This window comes from Condylura cristata, unplaced genomic scaffold (assembly GCF_000260355.1).
Source record: "Condylura cristata isolate star-nosed mole 26May11 unplaced genomic scaffold, ConCri1.0 scaffold00008, whole genome shotgun sequence".
Taxonomy (NCBI): Eukaryota; Metazoa; Chordata; class Mammalia; order Eulipotyphla; family Talpidae; genus Condylura; species Condylura cristata.
Window position 1 is genome coordinate 38909120 of NW_004567109.1, and position 19609 is coordinate 38928728.

The 19609-nt window shown below is 39.1% G+C and overlaps 1 protein-coding gene across 2 annotated transcripts in view; it reads left to right on the top strand.

Annotated features, from left to right (window-relative positions):
- Positions 1 to 3850, top strand: part of LOC101632254 (cAMP-specific 3',5'-cyclic phosphodiesterase 4B) — a 38294-nt gene extending 34444 nt beyond the window's left edge. For both annotated transcript variants that reach the window (XM_012722538.1, XM_012722537.1), the window contains exon 10: positions 1596 to 3850. In XM_012722538.1, coding sequence (XP_012577992.1) covers positions 1596 to 1961 — 366 coding nt within the window. In that variant the 3' untranslated portion in view covers positions 1962 to 3850. The remainder of the gene's footprint in view (positions 1 to 1595) is intronic.
- Positions 3851 to 19609: the final 15759 nt, after the last annotated feature.

Sequence of the window (19609 nt, forward strand, 5' to 3'; positions counted from 1 at the left end):
CTCCCCTCAGCAGTGTACTTTGTCGATCTGCCTGTTCTGCTCCCCACTCTGTCCCTGGTGAATCCTCTCACCCTCCACATCTCTGGCCTGTACCCCAGTTCTGAATGAATAAATAAATAAATCTTTAAAAAAAAACACTTTGAAAATAGTCTTTAGAATACATTGAACAAGCATAAAAGAAGAAAAAAAGGGCAAACTAGTGCGTGAAAGCAAGAGAAATATCTGAATCATCCACAATCAAGTTCTTATAGCCAATGCAGGTCAGAGATGCCCAACTTTGGTGTGAATTCTGTTTGTTAATACTAGGGGAGCACCAGGAAAAAGATGATAGAAGATAGATGGATAGATGGGTGGGTGGATACATAGATGGATAGATAGATGATAGATAGATAGATAGATAGATAGATAGATAGATAGATAGATAGATAGATAGATAGATAGATAGAAAAGAGTAGTGACATGTGACTAAGGTTCTTTGATGTGGTACGACTTTGATGTGTTAAATGCTGGCCCAAAACCAGAATGGTGATAAAGGAAAATTTCCATTAGTGCAGAAAGGTAGCTATATAATAATGCGCCATGGGTGCTAGTAAATCACGTTTTTTCATCTCCTTCTGAATCTGGACCCAGGATCTCTCCAGCAGCCTAGACCATGACAGGGGAATTCCATTCTCTAATTCGACTAGTACCTATTCTTTCTTTCAACCTGCCCCCACTCCCAACATTTCCTGTTTGTCCGACAAAAGAGAGGTCAGCATAAGGCCACAGAGCCCACTCATGCAGGATGCATAACCACCATGTAAACCATAACAGAACCACAAGTCTAGTATTTATTCACAGGAACACTAGCAAAGGAACTGCTTGATTGTTTTTATTTTCCCTTCTTTCTCCTGATGAAAATAACTGCATCCTATGGATCTGAAACAATTGCAGATGTGTCCACAGAGGGGTTATTTGTTTGGGGACTCAAAGTATGTTGAAGTGTTTTACCACACTCCCCTACAAACCAAAAGCATCCCACAGAACTTGGGAAATTTCAAAGTAGTCAAAGACCAGCTCCCCATAATTTTGGAACAGAGGCACATTTTAAAGTTATCAGGGAAAGAATGTTGAGTCAAAGCTCATTAAACCTGGGGCTTCCTTCATCAGAGAATGACTCACAGAATCCAAGTAGTGACAGAGTTATTCCCAGTTGGAGTTACATACAGACTTCTTATCTTGCAAACATAAAAGGAAAAGTAATCAGTTGTAGTGAGACAAATGTGGGCTTTGGAACCAGACTGAGCTGGGACTGAGTCCTAGCACCACTACTTACTGGTTCTGTGACGTCTGACAAGATATTTAATCCTACTGAGTCTTAGTTTCATTCTTTGTAAATGTGGTTAACAGTATTTACTTTGGGGAGATGAAGAGCCATCGTGCATATATTGTGTCCTGTGTAGGACATAGCCTATTGTAGGTGCTCATATTATAGAATTCATTATTAGCGATCCCTCTCAAATTGTTGTTGCTCTTTCTTTGCATGGAAACCATGTTTTTGTGTGACTTTTGAAGGCCCATGAGAATAACAGATGTGTAACCTTGCTTTTCTCCAGGTTGGTTTCATTGACTACATCGTCCATCCACTGTGGGAGACCTGGGCAGATCTGGTACAACCTGATGCCCAGGACATTCTGGATACGTTAGAAGATAACAGGAACTGGTATCAGAGCATGATCCCCCAGAGTCCTTCTCCACCACTGGAAGAGCAGAATAGAGACTGCCAGGGTCTGATGGAGAAATTTCAGTTTGAACTGACTCTTGAAGAGGAAGATTCTGAAGGACCTGAAAAGGAGGGTGAGGGCCACAACTATTTCAGCAGCACAAAGACCCTCTGTGTGATTGATCCAGAACATAGAGATTCCCTGAGAGAGACTGAGGTAGACATCGAGACAGAAGACAAGTCACCAATTGACACATAATCCCCCTCTCTGTGTGGAGATGAACATTCCATCCTTGACAAGCATGCCGGCTGTATGGCAGGGCCAGCCTGCCGCAGGGGCCAAGGCCTGCACAGGACAGGGGCCACGTGGCCTTTCCAGTTACTTGAGTTTGGAGCCAGAACGTAAGACCATGAAGCGAATAACAGCTCAGGAAATCCCACAGTTGACTTGCCTCATTTACAAGCTTGGTGGGGAGCTGAAGCTTTATGTGGTATTGGAGGCCAAGTACAGGGTTACAACTAAGTGGCTTGAAAACAGGAGACACAAAACTGAGAGATTTTCTGCACTAAGTTTTGGGACTCTGTCCCTGTTAGTGACTGAACTGACTGACTAATAACTTCATTTACAAATCTGCTCACCTTGTCCTCTTGTCTGCCAACCCTTGTGCCTTTTTTGTAAAACATTTTCACGTCTTTAAAATACCTGTTGAATACCAAGAGTTTAGTATTAACTTCTCCACAGATAAGTATTCAAAGTTGACATAATCTTTTTGAGTCTTTCTGGAAGAAAAAAAAAAAAGGAAAGAAAACAGTCTTCCTTTTTTCTTGGGCAATATCTTTCACTTTACTACATGAATTTTGCAAAGAGAAAGGATACACATCTAACCACATTCTACCCCTAGTGTCCCACCCAGCTCTTTGTAACTTCTCCAGCCTGCTCTGAGCAGAATTTCTTCTCCTCTAGAGTCACTTTTTTGTTGTAACAGAATAAAGTTGAAGCTGAGTGAGAAGAGAGGACCATCCCGCCAGTCACAGTCAAGAGTCTGTAAACTCCTAACTAACTTAGGCCCTGTGCCCTGATGTGTCCTAAACCCCTCTGCAATGGGGCGCCTTGTGGCCCCTTGCCTGCCCCCAACTCTTCATTCTCACACCTGATCACACTGTTTTCAATTTAATGCTGCCGTCTTTTCTTGCACTGCCTACCATGCTAACACCTCCATTTCTGTTTGTAACGGTGTATTTATTACTTCATGTATATAATGTAATGTTTTGTAAGTTATTAATTTATATACCTAACATTGCCTGCCAATGGTGGTGTTACATTTGTGTAGAAAACTCTGCCTAAGAGTTGCGACTTTTCTTGTAACGTTTTGTATTGTGTATTATATAACCTGAAGGTCACACAGAGAGACATACGGCCCCTTCATATGAGGGCACCCGTGGCTTTCATTGGAGTCTGCCCTTTTCTCTGAGTCGCAAATACTGCTCAACCCCTTTATGAAATGGTTTTGGAAACAGGATTCTCACATTAAATACTAAATGGTTTATACTGAGCTTTTACTTTTGTATAGTTTGATAGGGGTAAGGGGCAGAGGGATATGGTTTTTACACATGTTCTATTCAAATCTGTGTACACATAAGTTGGGTTATAATGGGGTTCTACTATAATTGTGGTTTTGGTTTAAAAGCAACAACACTACATTTGCTCACAGATGGTTTTGAGTGTTCCCAAACTACTGACTTTAAGCGAGAACCTTCTGCCTGCCATTAAGCAGGAACTCATGTTCCAATTAATTACAAAAGAAAACAATAAAACAATGTGAATCTTATAATACAATGTGAACTGATGTAGTAAATTACACAAATGTGAAGCTTCTGATAACACTTAGGCCTCTCACTGACTTCAGTCTCAGTTTGTAAAAGGTGTTTCATGCTTTCAGTTCAGCATTGTGGCTCCATAGTTACAGAAATGGCACAAATGTGCATGACCAATGGGTTTGTATGACTATAAACACTGCATTATTTCAGGTGGACATTTTATTGTTTTCAAATCTTCTCACAATGTATGTTATAGTGTAATACTATATTGTGCTCAGATGCATTCTTAAGAAACTTTTATATGAGGTGAATAAACAAAAGCATGATTAGATTACACTGTAGGCCCAATTATTTCATACTTATTTCTAATGTATTAAAAGCTGGTCTTTTTTTCTCTTTTCTCCTTCTTTACTCCACAAAGAAAACCAAGAACTTTGCCTGGTCAGTTTCAGAATCTGTGTCCAGAAAGTCCCCTAACTTGGAACATTTCACATTTTCAAAGCAACTGTTTGCCCAGAGCAGTGGGGCAGAAAGGGAGGTGGTGAATTATTAAACAAACAAACATGAGTGCTTTAAGAATTTAAAGAGTTTAATCTTCTCAATAAATAAATGGTATCTCCAACTTTACTGGGTCCTCAAGAAAAGTGAATCAGAATCATAGAACATTAGTTTAATGTAATCAGCAGTCTCATCCATTCCTTTGACACATGAAGAATCTGAGGTTTAAAGAGTTATAAATCAGAATCCATAGCCCCCTGGTTGACTCACAATCTCAGATCTCCTTGAGTCCCCTGTTGATCATACAGGTGCTTTTCTTTCTGGAAAGAACTACCTAAATAACATATGCAAAATACTTAAATGTTGAAATTTAATTCTGAGAAATGTGTGTTGGGGTAAGGGTGGGATGTGGGAAAGGCTGCTAATAAGAATCCATAGATAGGCTATGGTATTTTAACCACAGCAAGTGGTTTGTGAACTAGTAAGAGATGAACCACCTGATCAAGGTGAACTCCACTCAGGGAACTGAAAGTTACTGTATGTCTTTGCAAACCCAGTTAACGGTCAGCAAGCATTGCAGCAGCAGCTTATCTTTTGGTTGCAGAGCTAGAGTTTACAGCTCTTTGTCACCCTCAGGATGTGCAGTTACAGCCCTCCATTTCTGATTTTACAGACTGAGTGACAGAACTAAATTGGCTAGAATGACCATGAGCATTACTTTTATCATAACTAGAACTGCAAATACTTATAAATATATGCTCATTGTTTCTACAGTGGTGGTTCTTAACCCCTGCTGTAAAATGCAAATAACTGGGGGAGTAAATCTTTTTAAAATATATTACTGTTTGGGTCCCATACTCACTCCCTAGATTTCTGTTTAATTTGGTCTTGGGAAGAATCCAGGGCATCAGTTGTTTTTAATTTCTTCCAGGTAATTCTGTGTGATCAAGTGTAGAATTGCTCTGGAAAGAGAAACATGCTTGTAGCTGAGGTTCTTGTCTTGGTACTAACAGAGTGTTACTACAAATGCCACTTCCTGGATAATTTTAGGGCCCTCCCTGGTGGCGTAGCGGGTTAAAGCACTGCACTAAGAAACTAAGCCACTTCCGCATGGGATTCCTGCCTGCCCCGGAGGCGACCACATGGCGAGGCAGACCTCTCCTGACCCGCCCGCTGCTCCCCTCAGCAGTGTACTTCGTAGATCTGCCTGTTCTTCTTCCCCCTCTGTCTCTGGTGAATCCTGTCACCCTCCGCATCTCTGGCCTGTACCCCAGTTCTGTACGAATAAATAAATAAATCTTTAAAAAAATATATAATCTGTAATGATAATAGGAATACCATAAAATGGACAATTTCTACACATTTATTACAAATATTCTACCTTTATAATCTTTACAAAGCTACCTTTGTAATGTTGATCTCAATGATTTACTTTATGAGAAGGGAAGCCTTGCTCTTCAGGTAGAGAAATCCATGTCCTCATGGCTTTCTTAGTCCCTTGGCCATCAGGAAGCATTAGATCTTTTACTTCCTTCTATTTACTCTAATTTTTGGGGAACAAACCCACTCCACTTCATTCTATTCCAAATTCCACATATATTTTATACATACACACAAACAAAAAACTATGTATGCCATATATAATTATATATAATAGTAATATATAAATATGTAAATACACACACAAACATAAAACTCTGAGCAAACCAATTATATATATTATATACATTATATATTATATAATATTATATATTATATAATATATAACATTGTTTTCTCCACTGTAAAAGCAAAAATTACTATATTATACGTTATATAATTTATTTTTCAAAGTTCTGGAGGTCAAAGTTAAAGATGAAGAATGGTCACATTCAGGTGAGGGCCCCCTGCCTGCTTTATCACTGGCGTTTTCTCCAGCATCTTTACAGGGTGAAGGAACTAGGGTCTCTCTCTCTCTGGATGCCCTTCTCTAAAGTCGTGGATCCCCCTCATGAAGACCCCACCCTCAAGATTTAAACACTTCCCAAGAGCCCCACCTCTTATCAATCATCTTTAGGACTATTTTGAAGTGAATGTGAATTTAGAGGTGACACAACATTCAAACTATAGCAGCACTCTCTAACCCAAAAGCTGTCTTCAAATATCATATACTCTATATAGTCAGTTACTAGTTCAGGTACAGAGAAGAGAAGAGAGATCAGAGTTAAGTGAGACAGAACTCTACAATCAGGAGCTTGCAATCTGCTGTGCTGCTCATCACTTACCTTCCAAAATACAAAGTTATGATCCCAGAAAACCACCATGAAAGTAAATTTAAAAGAAAATTAATTCCTGGGTTTTAGAACAGGCCATAAGTATAACCATCTTCTAATTTAAAGGTGGACAGAACATTGTTCTCTCCACTGTAAAAGCAAAAATTACTATATTATCATTGCCAAGGTTATGGCAAGATAACCTCAAACAAGAGCTCAAGAAAATGCATAGGAGGCTGAGGGTGAGTTATATGGGCTTAGGAACTGTCAGGGTTAAAGTGAAATATACACACACACACATACACATGCATATACATATGTACGCATAAAGAATAACAAATTCTGTGTCCTGCCCAATTCATAGAAGGAAGCCTAATGGAGGCCAAGTGGAGGGTTTTTTATAGATAGATTCTGGACCCTTTTGATCTGCAGTCAAATCCTAGCTTCTCCATTTATTAAGTGTACAATCTTATCACTTACTCTCTGGGCTTCTTTGAAATGGGGATTATAAATCTGTCAAATGGGAATAGTAAATCCAACTTTATTCCCACCTTTCCACTGCTGCCTCTCTGACTCCAGGTCTCAGTGATCAAATCAATGATCATATAAATATTGAAACCTGTGAACTGAGATAGAGCAGGATGGCTAGCAACTCACATTTATAAATTCAAGCTTTATGCATCTTGTTTTGCTTGCCAAGAATTCTCCAACCTGGTTCTCTTCTTCATCCCTCAAAAGTCAGATGAAGTGTCCCCATATAGGAAACTTCCCTGATCCCCATAGTTAGGATAAAGACTCTTTCCTGAGCTCCCAGAATATCTAGTACTTTGCCACCAGTTAGCTGTGTAACATTGGGCAACTTACTTAACTCCCCAGTGTCAGCTTTATCATCTATAAAGTGGACATAATCATAATAGTACCGATTTAGGCACTATCAAATGCCTTTTACCTATTAAGATTCCAGGGCTCAACCCAATATCTGGAACAACCATACCTTTGTGGAATGCAACTAAACTAAGTGGTTTTGTGCAAGAATCCCATGCTTAGGATTTTCCATACCAGAAAGATGTTGATTTTTGAGCCCAGGGATAATAAAGTCATATAATTTTAGAAACAAAGATTTTTCAGAGATTACCTAGTCCTTTCTACTAATAAAGAAACTAGAGTCCAGAGATAGCCAGTGACCTGGAGTCACAAGTGTCTTAGTGGACCACACACCGGATGGCCAATTAATTTAAACCACTGCCTGCATTGTCTCACAAGTCTGGAAGCTAGAAGTCCAAGGTCATGTTGGTGTCAATATTTGTTCCTTCCATGGGCTGTAAGAGAGATTTTGTACTATGCCTCGCCTTAGCTGCTAATGACTTGCTAGCAATCTTTGGTGTTCCTGGCGTATACATGAAACACCCCAGTCTCAGATGTCAAGTTCACATTGGTTATGTACAAATTTCCCCCTTTATATAAGGACATCAGTCATATTAGATTAAGAGTCTACTCTACTCACTATGGTGATGGCGCACAGGTGACTCGGTGATGGGAAATCTGTGGGGATTACAATTGAGATTTAAAAAAAGTACAAAATGATGTAAAAATAAACTTATATAAAAAAATAAATAAATAAAAAGTGTTAATCTTTAACATTAAAAAAAAAGAGTCTGCCCTACTCCATTGTGACTTCATTTTGACTAATGACATCTGCAACAAACCTATTTCCAAATAAAGTCACATTCTAGGATACTGGGGGCTGTGATGTCAGTATATAAGTTTGCAGGGGAACAAAATTCTATATCACACGTTACTTACTAGAAGTTTCCCTGGTTCCTAACACAGGTTTTTTTCTGCAACATCATATGGTTTTGGGGCTTTGGGGATCCATCATACCACAGATGGCAGCGAAGGCTTCATTCTTCCCAAACATATATTAGAGTGCAATAATATGTCAGCATGGTGTAATGAATGAAACAAAGCCCCTTTCCTTATCAAGGCCAGATTTTAGTGGAAGAGGAAAAAAAATAAAACAAATCAGTGTTACATACTATGATAGGCGTGATGGGGTTAGTGAGCGGTGTCAGTGGTTTTGAGCTCTGAATCTGGGTTTGACTGTTCATTTGGAATCCCAGCTTTACCTGATATCAGAGACCCAGACATGGGCAACAGACACCAAGGCCTGAAAATGCAATGGGCCTGTCAACTTCAAAGAGCAGCAAGAAGGCAAGATAAAGAGGAATACAAAATAAAGTTGGCATCCAGGTTCAGAGTCATTAGGAAGCTAAGAGAACTCTGGGAGTGATCAGACAGGTTCAAGAAAAGAGTTGACATTGCAAAAAGATTACTCTAAATGATAGTGAAGAATATACAGATCAGGAGACCTTGGCAGGCTGCTTCAGTATCATGACATCACAGGAACTTGATGAGATGAATGGTGGTGGAGTTGTTGAGTGGAAGACTGGACATCTATTTTCAAGGCAGAAACAACAGGACTGGCTGATAGAGCTGAAAATGGAAGGAATAAGAGAAATCCAAGGATGTGGCTTGGATTACATGCTGGGAACATTTCTTGTAATGGGGAACATTTGAAGAGGAACATATTTTGGTAATACATTGAAGGAGTTCATTGGAAAGCCCCAAAATTTGCTCCAGGGTCTAATATCTTAGTGCTTCTGAAAAACATCCTCTTATCCAGATCTGGTGAATAGACTGATAACCCACCTTCAAGTACAGTAAATGAATGCAGAACACAAATCTACCATACAGTTTTTTTCTGTAAGGTGTGTTACATAGCATGTATACTTAAAACCGACTTCCTTTTTTCAAGACGTTGCCCTCTGTCCTAGGAGCCTGATTCAAGGTAGCCTGTGTGGTGTTGTCAGGTACGTGTACTAAGTTTTCACAGCACACAAAAGACAGGCCAAAAACTTGTTGTGGAAAGGTACAAGAAATCTATCTTTCTATTTTTCCCTTTTTGCTACTGTGAGGTAACTCCAACTTTAAATATTCCATGATTAGACTCCTAAATTCCCTTCGCATACTAAGAAAGGTTATTTTATGAGATCACCATAACTGCTAGCTAAACACTTTAATCCATATAACCCTCACAAACCTCTTATGTCTATTTCACATCTTGGAAATGCTGCGATTCTGAGTTATTAAATAAACTGCCCAAGGTCTGACAGACAGCAAACGATAGAGTTGTGAATAGATCAGCCATTGTGCTTCCTCCCTCCATGGGGCACCAGTTTCAAGCCAACATTATTAGTGGCTAACAGTACTATTCCCACTGGAACCAGATGCACCCACAGTATCCTCCCCAACTTATCCCCATGGCCACTAATTACCTGTCAGAGTTGGCAGGAAAGTTGAAGACTATTTGTCATCCCTCACAATGTGATGGGTACTGTGGTGTTAATTATATCCTAAGCAAATTATCTGAAATTTTATAGCCCCTGTAAAAAAAATCTTAATGCTTTCTGTGCAAATCCCTCCCCTCCTTATTCTCTTAGAATAATGACCGATTCTGTCTGATCTATGTTCTGTGTTCCCTTACTATTTTTCTAGCCTCATCTTGAACCATTATCTCCCATTTTTTTTTTCTGCTCTCTAGATACAGTGGGAATTTATCTGTTCCTCAAATAGTCCATGAACCCTTCTCCAAAAGGGTCTTTGAACATGCTGCTTTCTCTCTCTGTAATATTTACCCTCTCCTTTGCCTGGTTAGCCTTTCTGCTTCCTCTGGACCTCTGTCTAGATGTTAGGAGAATGTTTAAAGATGCTGTCTCTTGTGCCCCAGCTAGATTTGATCAAGCTCCTTGACAGGCATTGGGGAAAATTCTTTTGCCCTTTGAGGTTCTTCTCGGGTGGGTTGAGTAAACAAAGTTAACATCAAACACATTCATAGGAAAAAAGAAAAATAACATGGCTGTAAATTCTAGGATAAATAGGACAGATTGAAGGTTTTATTCTTGAATTAATAGGGACCTTGGACATCAAGGAGCAAGGAGATGATCTCAAGTGACAAGGAAAAGGTGACTCATATGAAAAACCAGATGCTATAGATATTCATTCTACCAAAAAAGAGATTTTTTCAGATGAAAAGTTGACCCTGAACCTGAGTGACCTTCATTCTCTAAAGTAATGGTAAAGTTTCTCTTGAAGTACACAGGCTTTGACTGATCTAAGTTTCATGTGCTAAGGTGACATCCATAGGAAAAATATCTACTTTGAATGTTTTTAAGAGGCCTATCTCTTGCCTCATTTACCCCTTTTAACAGCATAGCATTTGTTTTCTTTCCTGGTACTTATCTAGGTTTATAAGTATGCCCCTACTAGGCCATTATTTAGTCAACTCTATCACTCCTTGATTTACTTTCAAAACCTCAGTGGCACATAGTAGACAGACAATAAAGAAATACATACAGACCAACATTTGCAACTTTCAAATCATGACAGGTGTCTCCCAAATTCCCAACTTTCTTTTTGCTGTGAGCATTTAAAGTCTTAAACATAATAAATCTGTCATTTGGGAAATGCACGTGTGAAATGAAGCAACACCAGTCAGATGGCAATGCCCCTTTGCCTGGCAGGACCCAGGTCACATGTATGCACGCACCTGCTCTCTTGCTGAGCTGTTGTTTTCACTGAAGAAGACAGTGGAAATACTGGTGTCTGAAGAGGCTTTGAGTCCCAGTTTTAGTATTTCTAACTTTTCAATGACTGTCATGTGGCTTAAATTCTCTCTTCCTCAGTCTCCTCATCTGTACAATCTCCTATTCATAGGATTGCAATATCATGGGATTATAAACTTACCACACCCACCCAGTACAATCTGACTACTTACATAAGAATCTTCTTCCTTCCCCCAGGGTACACTAATATACCTAGTAAAATAACAGTGCATTTCTTTATTTAAGTTATATAACTTTAAACTAGCAACCTTATGTCATGGTACACATTTCTAAACATTTGCCTATATTAACCTTAACTCACAAGAATCCTATGAAGCATTTATTAAGATTAGCAGCATCACTTTATACATGAAGGAACTGAGGTTCAGAGAGATTAAGTAAATTTCCCAAAGTCACACAGCTAATCATTACTGGCCTGGGATTTAAACCCAAACAATCACTTTATGTTCATTGACCATTACACAGTACTATTTCTTGGCAGGTGAATAGGCAAGGCATCACAGGGAGTGAAAAAGAGTATTGACTTTGCAAAAGGAAAAATCTCCCAGTTCTGCTCTCCGCTGGGTGATATTGGCCAAGCCAGTTCTCCTGTCTCTCAGTGAGGGTAGTTGCCTCTGCTCTCAGGTGAGGGTCATGTGAGGAGATATGTAAATTCCCACAAATCACTGGGATGGAACACATATTGGCTTTTCCCTACATGACAATTAGGCTGGGGCAAATTTTATTTCTCTCTAAAAGTATAACCTTTTGCATTTTCTCACTAGTAACCTGTGCAGGATAAAGAGAACTTTGGCTCTTGAACAGCTCTACAGCTTCTCAGATGAAAATTGTTGACATTGAACCCACATCAACTGGAAACTCCCAGAGAAATAACTGCACAGTCCCTGGCCCAACACAGATTTCCTCTGAATTCTACAGTTTCAACACAGCTGGGCCTATTAGAGAGCAAATCCCAAGGTTCCGGAAACAGAGAACCCAGCAAGGAAGGTGGGGGATTTCTATTTCTATGAAAGGGAGGGAGTTTTGTGTGGTTCAGTCTAGCAAATGAAACTCTGGCCAGGCTTCTCCTGCTTTTCAGGACTTTCATGAGTGTCTCTCTAACACTTCCTCTCCACAACATCTTCCAATGGCTTTCAAAAAGCATTTCCCTTTGACTGTCAGGGTCTTCCTGCTCCAAGAGTCTCAGCCTCAGTCATGGAAAGGAGAAAATAATTACTATCTCCCAGAGCTACTCTGAGGATGCAGTGTAATAATAAATACTCAGTGCTGTGGACAAGGCCCTGCTCTCAGTAAATGTTCAATAACTGAGTTGTGCTATTAGCAGTTAGGCCTCTTTCCCAAGATCACACAGAAAAATAGGGACAGAAACTAGAATCAAAAAAAAGATCTCAGAGAATCTTGAGCCCATCTCAAGATGACTCTGCATGACACGTCTGAGCTTTAGTTTATACAACAAGAGAGCTAAATCACGTCAGAAAATCGTTGTTGGTATGAAAAAGCTTTCACTACTCCCTACTCCATGAGAATTCGTGTCATAAATACCACCATGTCCAACCCCCTCTCCCCTGTCCCCAACCTCTTTCTGGGTTCTTTGTACTCTGACAGGCCCAATTCCCAGCCCCCAATTCCCTGCACACACAGATTTTTCTCATCACTGTTTTCCTCCAAACTCCCCTCATTAAGCAGTGGTCACTGAGTATGGCATCTTTCTGTTAAAGAGTGCCTACAACCCACAGCTGTCCTGAACCTCAGGATGGCACATCTGGTTGTTCCCTGGCCTGGGACAGCTTGGCCAGCAAAACAAAGGCCACTGCCCAGGGCTGAGTGACTGAGCAGAGAGGGGCCGGTTCCCATGGCAGCAGGAGAATGGGAGTGGTAATGCTCAGCTTATGAAGATTTGGGTCAGGGGCAGCCTGGCTGGTGTAGCAGGCAGATTTGGAGGGCAACAGAATTCTTTTTCAGCCTCTAGTTAGGTGAGGATCTTACAAGTGATTAGGACATCTGAGTTAGGACATCTGTGCAAGTGAGAGATCTTACTGCCCTCCTGGCAGGTGTGGAAACAGGGAGCTGGGGATTACTGAGGGTCCTGAAAGTATCAAGCAGACTCTAGAATTAACTTTGCTCTCCTCCTCTAATATAAATGCAAATAATGGATATGGGACCCAGGGAGATGAAAAGAGAAGGCAAGTTGGTTAACTAAACAGTTATTCATGCTCAGTCAATGTATCATTTTTCTTTCTCAATAACTCTGTGAGACTGGAATGAGTATTAGCTTCATTTTAGGTATGTGACAATGGAGCCTAGAGATGATCTTGTCTTACCACTCCTTCTAGGAAGTGATGTAGCTGGAATGTAAGCACATCTCCCTTGTCGACGTTTACCCACCAAGTGTATCTGTCATGAACTGTGAACTGAGCAGACAGCTCTCCACCAAGCAGCTGTGGACCTCGTTTCAGCATTTCTAGGAGATTTTTTTTTTCTCACAGATGAAAAGTTTTCTCAACAAAATTCTACCACTTCCTCTCTGGTTTTAACCTCAGAGTCATCCTGTTCTTTATAAACAATTGATTTCCAGGCAAATATCCACTCTCAGTCACATGAGACATCGGGGGCAGGAATTATGGCACTGGTCATCCAGAAGCTTCCACCAAAGGTCCATGTCTGGGACTGAGGGTACTTGATGAACCTGGCTGTGGGACTATCCCCTGTGGGATGTGCTTCTACTTCTCTTCTGGACTAGTTCATCCCCTCTTGGTGCTGGCTGCTCACCCTCTGCCAGGGTGTGGGCCTGGCTTTGCCTGACCTACCCACCTCTTTGCTCATCCTTGCTCTTGATTTCCCACAATCCAGCCACCTGGGTTTTCATTCCCTTCACCCCCAGGCAGCCCATGATGCTGTACTTTTCATTGTGCCACATCAAAGCTCTGGCTTTCCCACATGCTATACTCTGCTTGACAAAATCTTATCCATTCCTGCCCTCTCTAAACAGTAATTCTCATATCCTTCAAGACCAGGGTCACCTTATGGCACAACTCTGCCAATCACATGGAAATGACTCTACCACCATGAGCCAAAACACATAATTTTGGATTAAGACCTGAGTTGTGGGGCAGGAGTGGAGAGGTGAGATGGATGGAATTCCCTGGGTACCTTCATCTCCCACCCCTTCTGAATGCTGGGCAAATCTGGATACTTGAGGATCTGCTCAAGGTAAAGGTTGTTCTCCTGGGCAGTGTGAAGGAAGCCTTGGTCATGCACCTACTTTCTGGTCTTAACATATCAAGTAGAAATATCCAGAGCTTTGAGATGTTGGAAAACTACCATTTATCTTTCATGCTCCCAACAGTATCATAGCTTCTTCTTCGAGAAACTGCAAAGAGATGCTCTGAAATAGTAGTTTCTAATGCTTGCAAGGTAACTTAAGGCTTGGTTTTTCTAAACATCTGGCTTTCTGGATCCTTGGTATCTTTTTCTAAAAAACAAGGATATTGGCTCAGTTTATTTCTTTCTAATACTCTTTCAAAGGTTGACATCCTATGAACAGTTGATCAAGGTTTTGAACATATTTTTATTATTCTTTTCTCCTTTTTTCTAATTATAAAATAATGAATTCTAATGGTAAAAAAATCTGAGTCATATGGAAAAGTATAAAACAGAAGCCAATTAAAAACTTTCACCTCAGAAAAATCTAATATTATAGATGTTATTCTTTTTTCTGTGATATATGTATATTTATATATACATACATACTTACATATATATATGTACATCTCTAGGTTCATATCCTTGACCTTGTATGTAACCTACATTTATTATGCCATTTTAAATAAATTTACATGCAAATATATTAGAATATACAATTAGATATTCAAAAAAGTTAATAATATCATAATAAATCCTATTATTTGATCATTTGACATTAAGACTGTTTCAAACTATTTTGCCATCGTAAGTAATAGTACAATGAATAACTTACCTATAGATCTATGTGTTTACTTAGATCATTTTCTTAGTCATTACACTTTAAAATGAAATTACTAAATTAAAGGATTAAAATTATTTTTAGGTTTTTGATATACAGTACCCAAATACCTTTCAAAGGGTTGTCTCGATTCACACTTCTGACAGAAATGAGTATGTGAGTGGTAATTTTACTGGAATCTCAGTGTCAGGTTTGGTCATATGTAGTTTTGTTTATTTGAGAAATGATAGTCCTTTGTCATCTTAATTTGATTTCTGTGTGATTTGTAAGGTTACTATTTTTCATATAATATTTGGCCACTTTGATTTCTTTTTTTAATGAATTTTCTCTGAAATTTACTCATCTTTTTGAGTATTCAGCCTGATATTTTCTCTTTGATTTCAATAATGTTTTAATTGATTTGAAATTCAAATTTAACCCTTATTGGTCTTTCAGAAGCCTGTAGCTTTATAAAGCTACTGTCTCCTTTCCCTTTAATATGATATATATTTTCTTTTCTTTTTTTAAGGATTTGTTTATGCACACAGAACTGGGATACAGGCCAGAGGTGCAGGGGCAGTGAGAGTATTCACCAGAAACAGATTGGGGAGCAAAACAGGCAGACTGACTAAGTGCACTGCTGAGGGAGCAGCAGGTGAAACAGGAGAAGTCTGCTGTGCCATGTGGGTTACCTCGGGGGAATCGAACTCATACTGTGGCTAGCTTGCAGTCCTGCACCTTAACCTGCTGCACCACCAGGGAGGGCCATGACATATATTTTCTACATATAGTCTTTCCTTTGTTTATGGAACGACTAGAAGTTTTTGTTTTGTTTGTTTTGTTTTTTAAGATTTATTTATTTATACATACAGAACTAGGGCATAGGCCAGAGGTGCAAGAGTGGCGAGAGGATCCACCAGAGACAGAGTGGGGAGCAGAAAAGGCAATTGACAAAGTACACTGCTGAGGGGAGCAGCGGGCCGGTCAGGAGAGGTCTGTGCAACTTGTGGTCACCTCTGGGACATGCGGGGATCGAACTTATGCTGAAGTGTCTTCAGTTTCTTAGTGTTATGCTCAACCCGCAGCGCCACCAGGGAGGGCAAAGACTAGAAGTTTTAACATACAGATTTTAAATTTGGTGGAGAATAAAATGATTAATCTTTTTCTGTATAGTCTCTTTTTTATGCTTAGAAAGTCTATTTATACCTTGGTACAAAATAGTCTCCTATAATTTCTTTTAATTAATTTCTATCTTTAATTCTATAACCAATTTAACTTTGATTCATATATAATATGAAATTGGTATCTGTTTTTCTAATAATTAATAGCCCCAGGTTTGAAGACTATTAATCAAGTCTTCTTTTCAGAAATAATTTGATATGAAGCTGCTTTGATTTTATTAGACTTATTTTTAGAAAGCTGAATTTCCAGGTTTTGTGTTACATTATATGCTCGGGTTTTTTTACCCTATAACACTGCCCCTTTTATTAATTGTTAGTTTTATAATAATTGTAATCTTAAAGTCCCTGTTCGTAATATCGCTTTCAAAAATTTAATCATTTCTCCTTTTGCTCCTTCAAATGATTTTTAGAATCAGTTTTCTAAATTTGTCCCCTAAATTATCATTGATTCTTTATTGTGATAATGTGAACATATTTTTTATTACACCATTGCAATGAGTATTATTTCTAACCAATTACTTAACATAAAACAATCATTTCATATTGTCTACTTAGCATTAAGTAATCAAATGTTGGTATTAACTTAGCTTTAAATGATACTGTACACATAATGTGCATAGCATTTCATCTATTCAGTGGGTCAAGGAAGCTGGAGTTCAATTTTACTCCTATTTCTAAGCTGCATTCACCTACGATACATAAAATCTTCGTTCTTACACACACTAGTGCCTTTCCTTTTCCCCATGCTTTCCTTGGCTGTGGGGCTAGCAGCTCTCATCTCTCAGTTTGCCCTTCAGATCCTCTGCCCCCTTATGCCACCATAAGAGCGTGGGCATGGGTATTAACAATACTACCTGGCAGCCTCATGATGTTCATTTGGAGACTTCTCGGATTTGGCAGTGTGGGCTTCCATTTTAATTAGCTTCTCAGAAGGTGTTTGCACAAGTCATAAGCCATAAGTTTGCTTTTAAAGTGAGAGTCCCTGCACAGAGCAGCCTCGTCTCCTGAGGAAAAGCTCCCAGAGCAATGTTTCTGGGAAGGGAAGTGACCTAAATTGGGATGGGGGAATGGTGTATTTGGCTCAGCTTATTCTCTTAGTAGATAGGGACTTGGGTGTTGTACCATGGTAAGCTATATTGGAGACCCAAAAGGGGGAAAAAAAATCACCAATACTGATCCTGTCTTCATTTAAAATTTAATCTGTTTAATCATTAACTTTATGCATGAACTATTTTATTTTTGAAAGTGTGATTATTATTTATTAATTATTTACATAACTGAATTTTTGGGCAGCCCGAAATTTTGCACCTGGGTTGAGTAATTTGCTCTACTCATCTTGGTCCTTACCTGTTGGAAAATGCCTGTGTAGTGAGTTGTGACATCCCCAAAAGATAAGCCCATTGCTAACTCCTAGAGTCTGTGAATGAGAACTGATTTGGAATACAGGGTTTTTCAGACATAAATAAGAATGTCAAGATGAAATCGTTCTAAACCTCAGGTGTGTCTAAGTCCAATGACATTGTCCTTCTGAGGCTGAAGTAGAGAAATGACAGGTGCACTAGAGAGGAAGCCACATAAAGATCCAGGCGAAGTCAAGTGCTTCTTCCACAAGTCAAGGTCCAAGTTGGAAGAGGCAAGAGCAAATCTTCCCTGGGGCCTATGAAGAAAGACCAGCCCCACCAACAACTACTTGACTTGAGAATTCCACCTTTCAGACTGTGAAAGAATATTTCTCTTTCTGTAAATCATCCAACCTGTGGTCATTTGTTACATCCGTTGTTAGAAATGAAAATAGCTCCAAAGGCAGGTGTGTTGGTTGGTAAGAAGTTTGTAAACCAAATTGCATGAAACCTTGACCCTCAGCTCCCAGCCAGGACAGCTACAAAGAAGATCCCCCACATTAGATGTGTTAAACAGGACACAGCAATCTTAAATTAGAAAATCACAACAAGCAGAAATTCCCACAAAATAAAACAAAGCACAACAAAAACAATCAAAAAATAACAATAGGCATAGCAGTTAAGCTTGAAGACTTTATGCCTGAACTCTGAGGATTGTATCTTCCATCTACACTTATCAGCTTGTCCTTTCTCTGATCAATAAAACCCAGTAATACCTCAGTTAAAAATAAATGAATAAAGTAAATAAAACCAGGCTCACAAAGGTACCTCTTTAGAGGGATTTGGTAAGGTTTTGATGGGCTGTTTTATACAAGGCTTCAATAAATTGTAGATATTATTATCTATTGAATATATAACTTTGAGCAGTGTAGCTTCCTTATGTATTCTTTGAAATACATTGGAAACAGAATGTATTTCTGGAAAAACATAGCAATTCAAATGATATAAAAGTTGCTGTGTTAATATAGATCACTGTGAAAGGTTTGCAGCCAAAAAGAATGACACTGGTTTTGAAGTAATTGATATGAAGATGTTCTTATACCCATGGTAATGAGAAAGACTTGTGGTATGTAGCATGCTCTCATTTCTTCACTCTTTATTTTTATAAAATAGCTGTCATTTGTTATATTTCACATATCAAAACTTCATGCCACTACATTATTTTTATTTTTGTTAAACAAAGTCAGTTATCTTGACTTTTTTTGTAAAGTAGCATGAGATTTTGTAAAGTAGCATGAGAGTATTTATTGAATGTCTTAGTTACCATTGTGGTGTTTTTCATTCCTTAGCATAGAGCCAAGTTTCCTCCTGGCTTCCTTTTCCTTTTCCTTGCAGATTTCCTTCACGTGGGTCAAGTGGCGGTGCTCTCTCAGCTTTCATGTATCTGGAAAGTCTTTATTTTGTCTTCATTCTTGAAAGGTATTTTCACGTGGTATAGAGTTTTTAGTTCTTTTTTCTTTTAGTACTCTAGAGATATTTCATTGTCTTCTTGCTTTCACTAATTTTGACAAGAAACCTGTTGGCATATTTATTGTGTTCCTTTGTACATAGCATTAGTCTCTGTCTCTCCAGTACCCCAGTACCCCATAAGGTGTCCCCTTTTTAAGATTTTTTTTTAAATCAGTGTAGCTTTGCATGATTTGATTAAAATGAGTCTTGTTTTCTTCAAGTTTCTTGTTCTTAGGCTTCAAGGAGCTTCTGGGCCATGTGGCCTTATAATTTTCAGCAAATTTAAAAACTTGCAAGCATTTAAAAATATTAAAAAAAAAATACCACTTCATCCCAGTGAGAATGGCACATCTTCAAACAACTAGCAACAACAAATGTTGGCAAGGATGTGGAGAAAAAGGAACTCTCCTACACTGCTGGTGGGAATGCAAACTACTAACGCCACTATCAAAAACTGTTTGGAGGTTCCTCAAACTGCTTAACATGGAGCTTCCCTACGACCCAGCAATCCCACTCCTAGGTATCTACCCAAATGACAAAAACACTGATTGAAAAGGATACCTGCACCCCCATGTTTATTGCTGCTTTATTTACAATTGGAAAAACATGGAAGCAGCCCAAATGCCCAAAAGTAGATGACTGGATTGAAAAGATGTGGTACATATA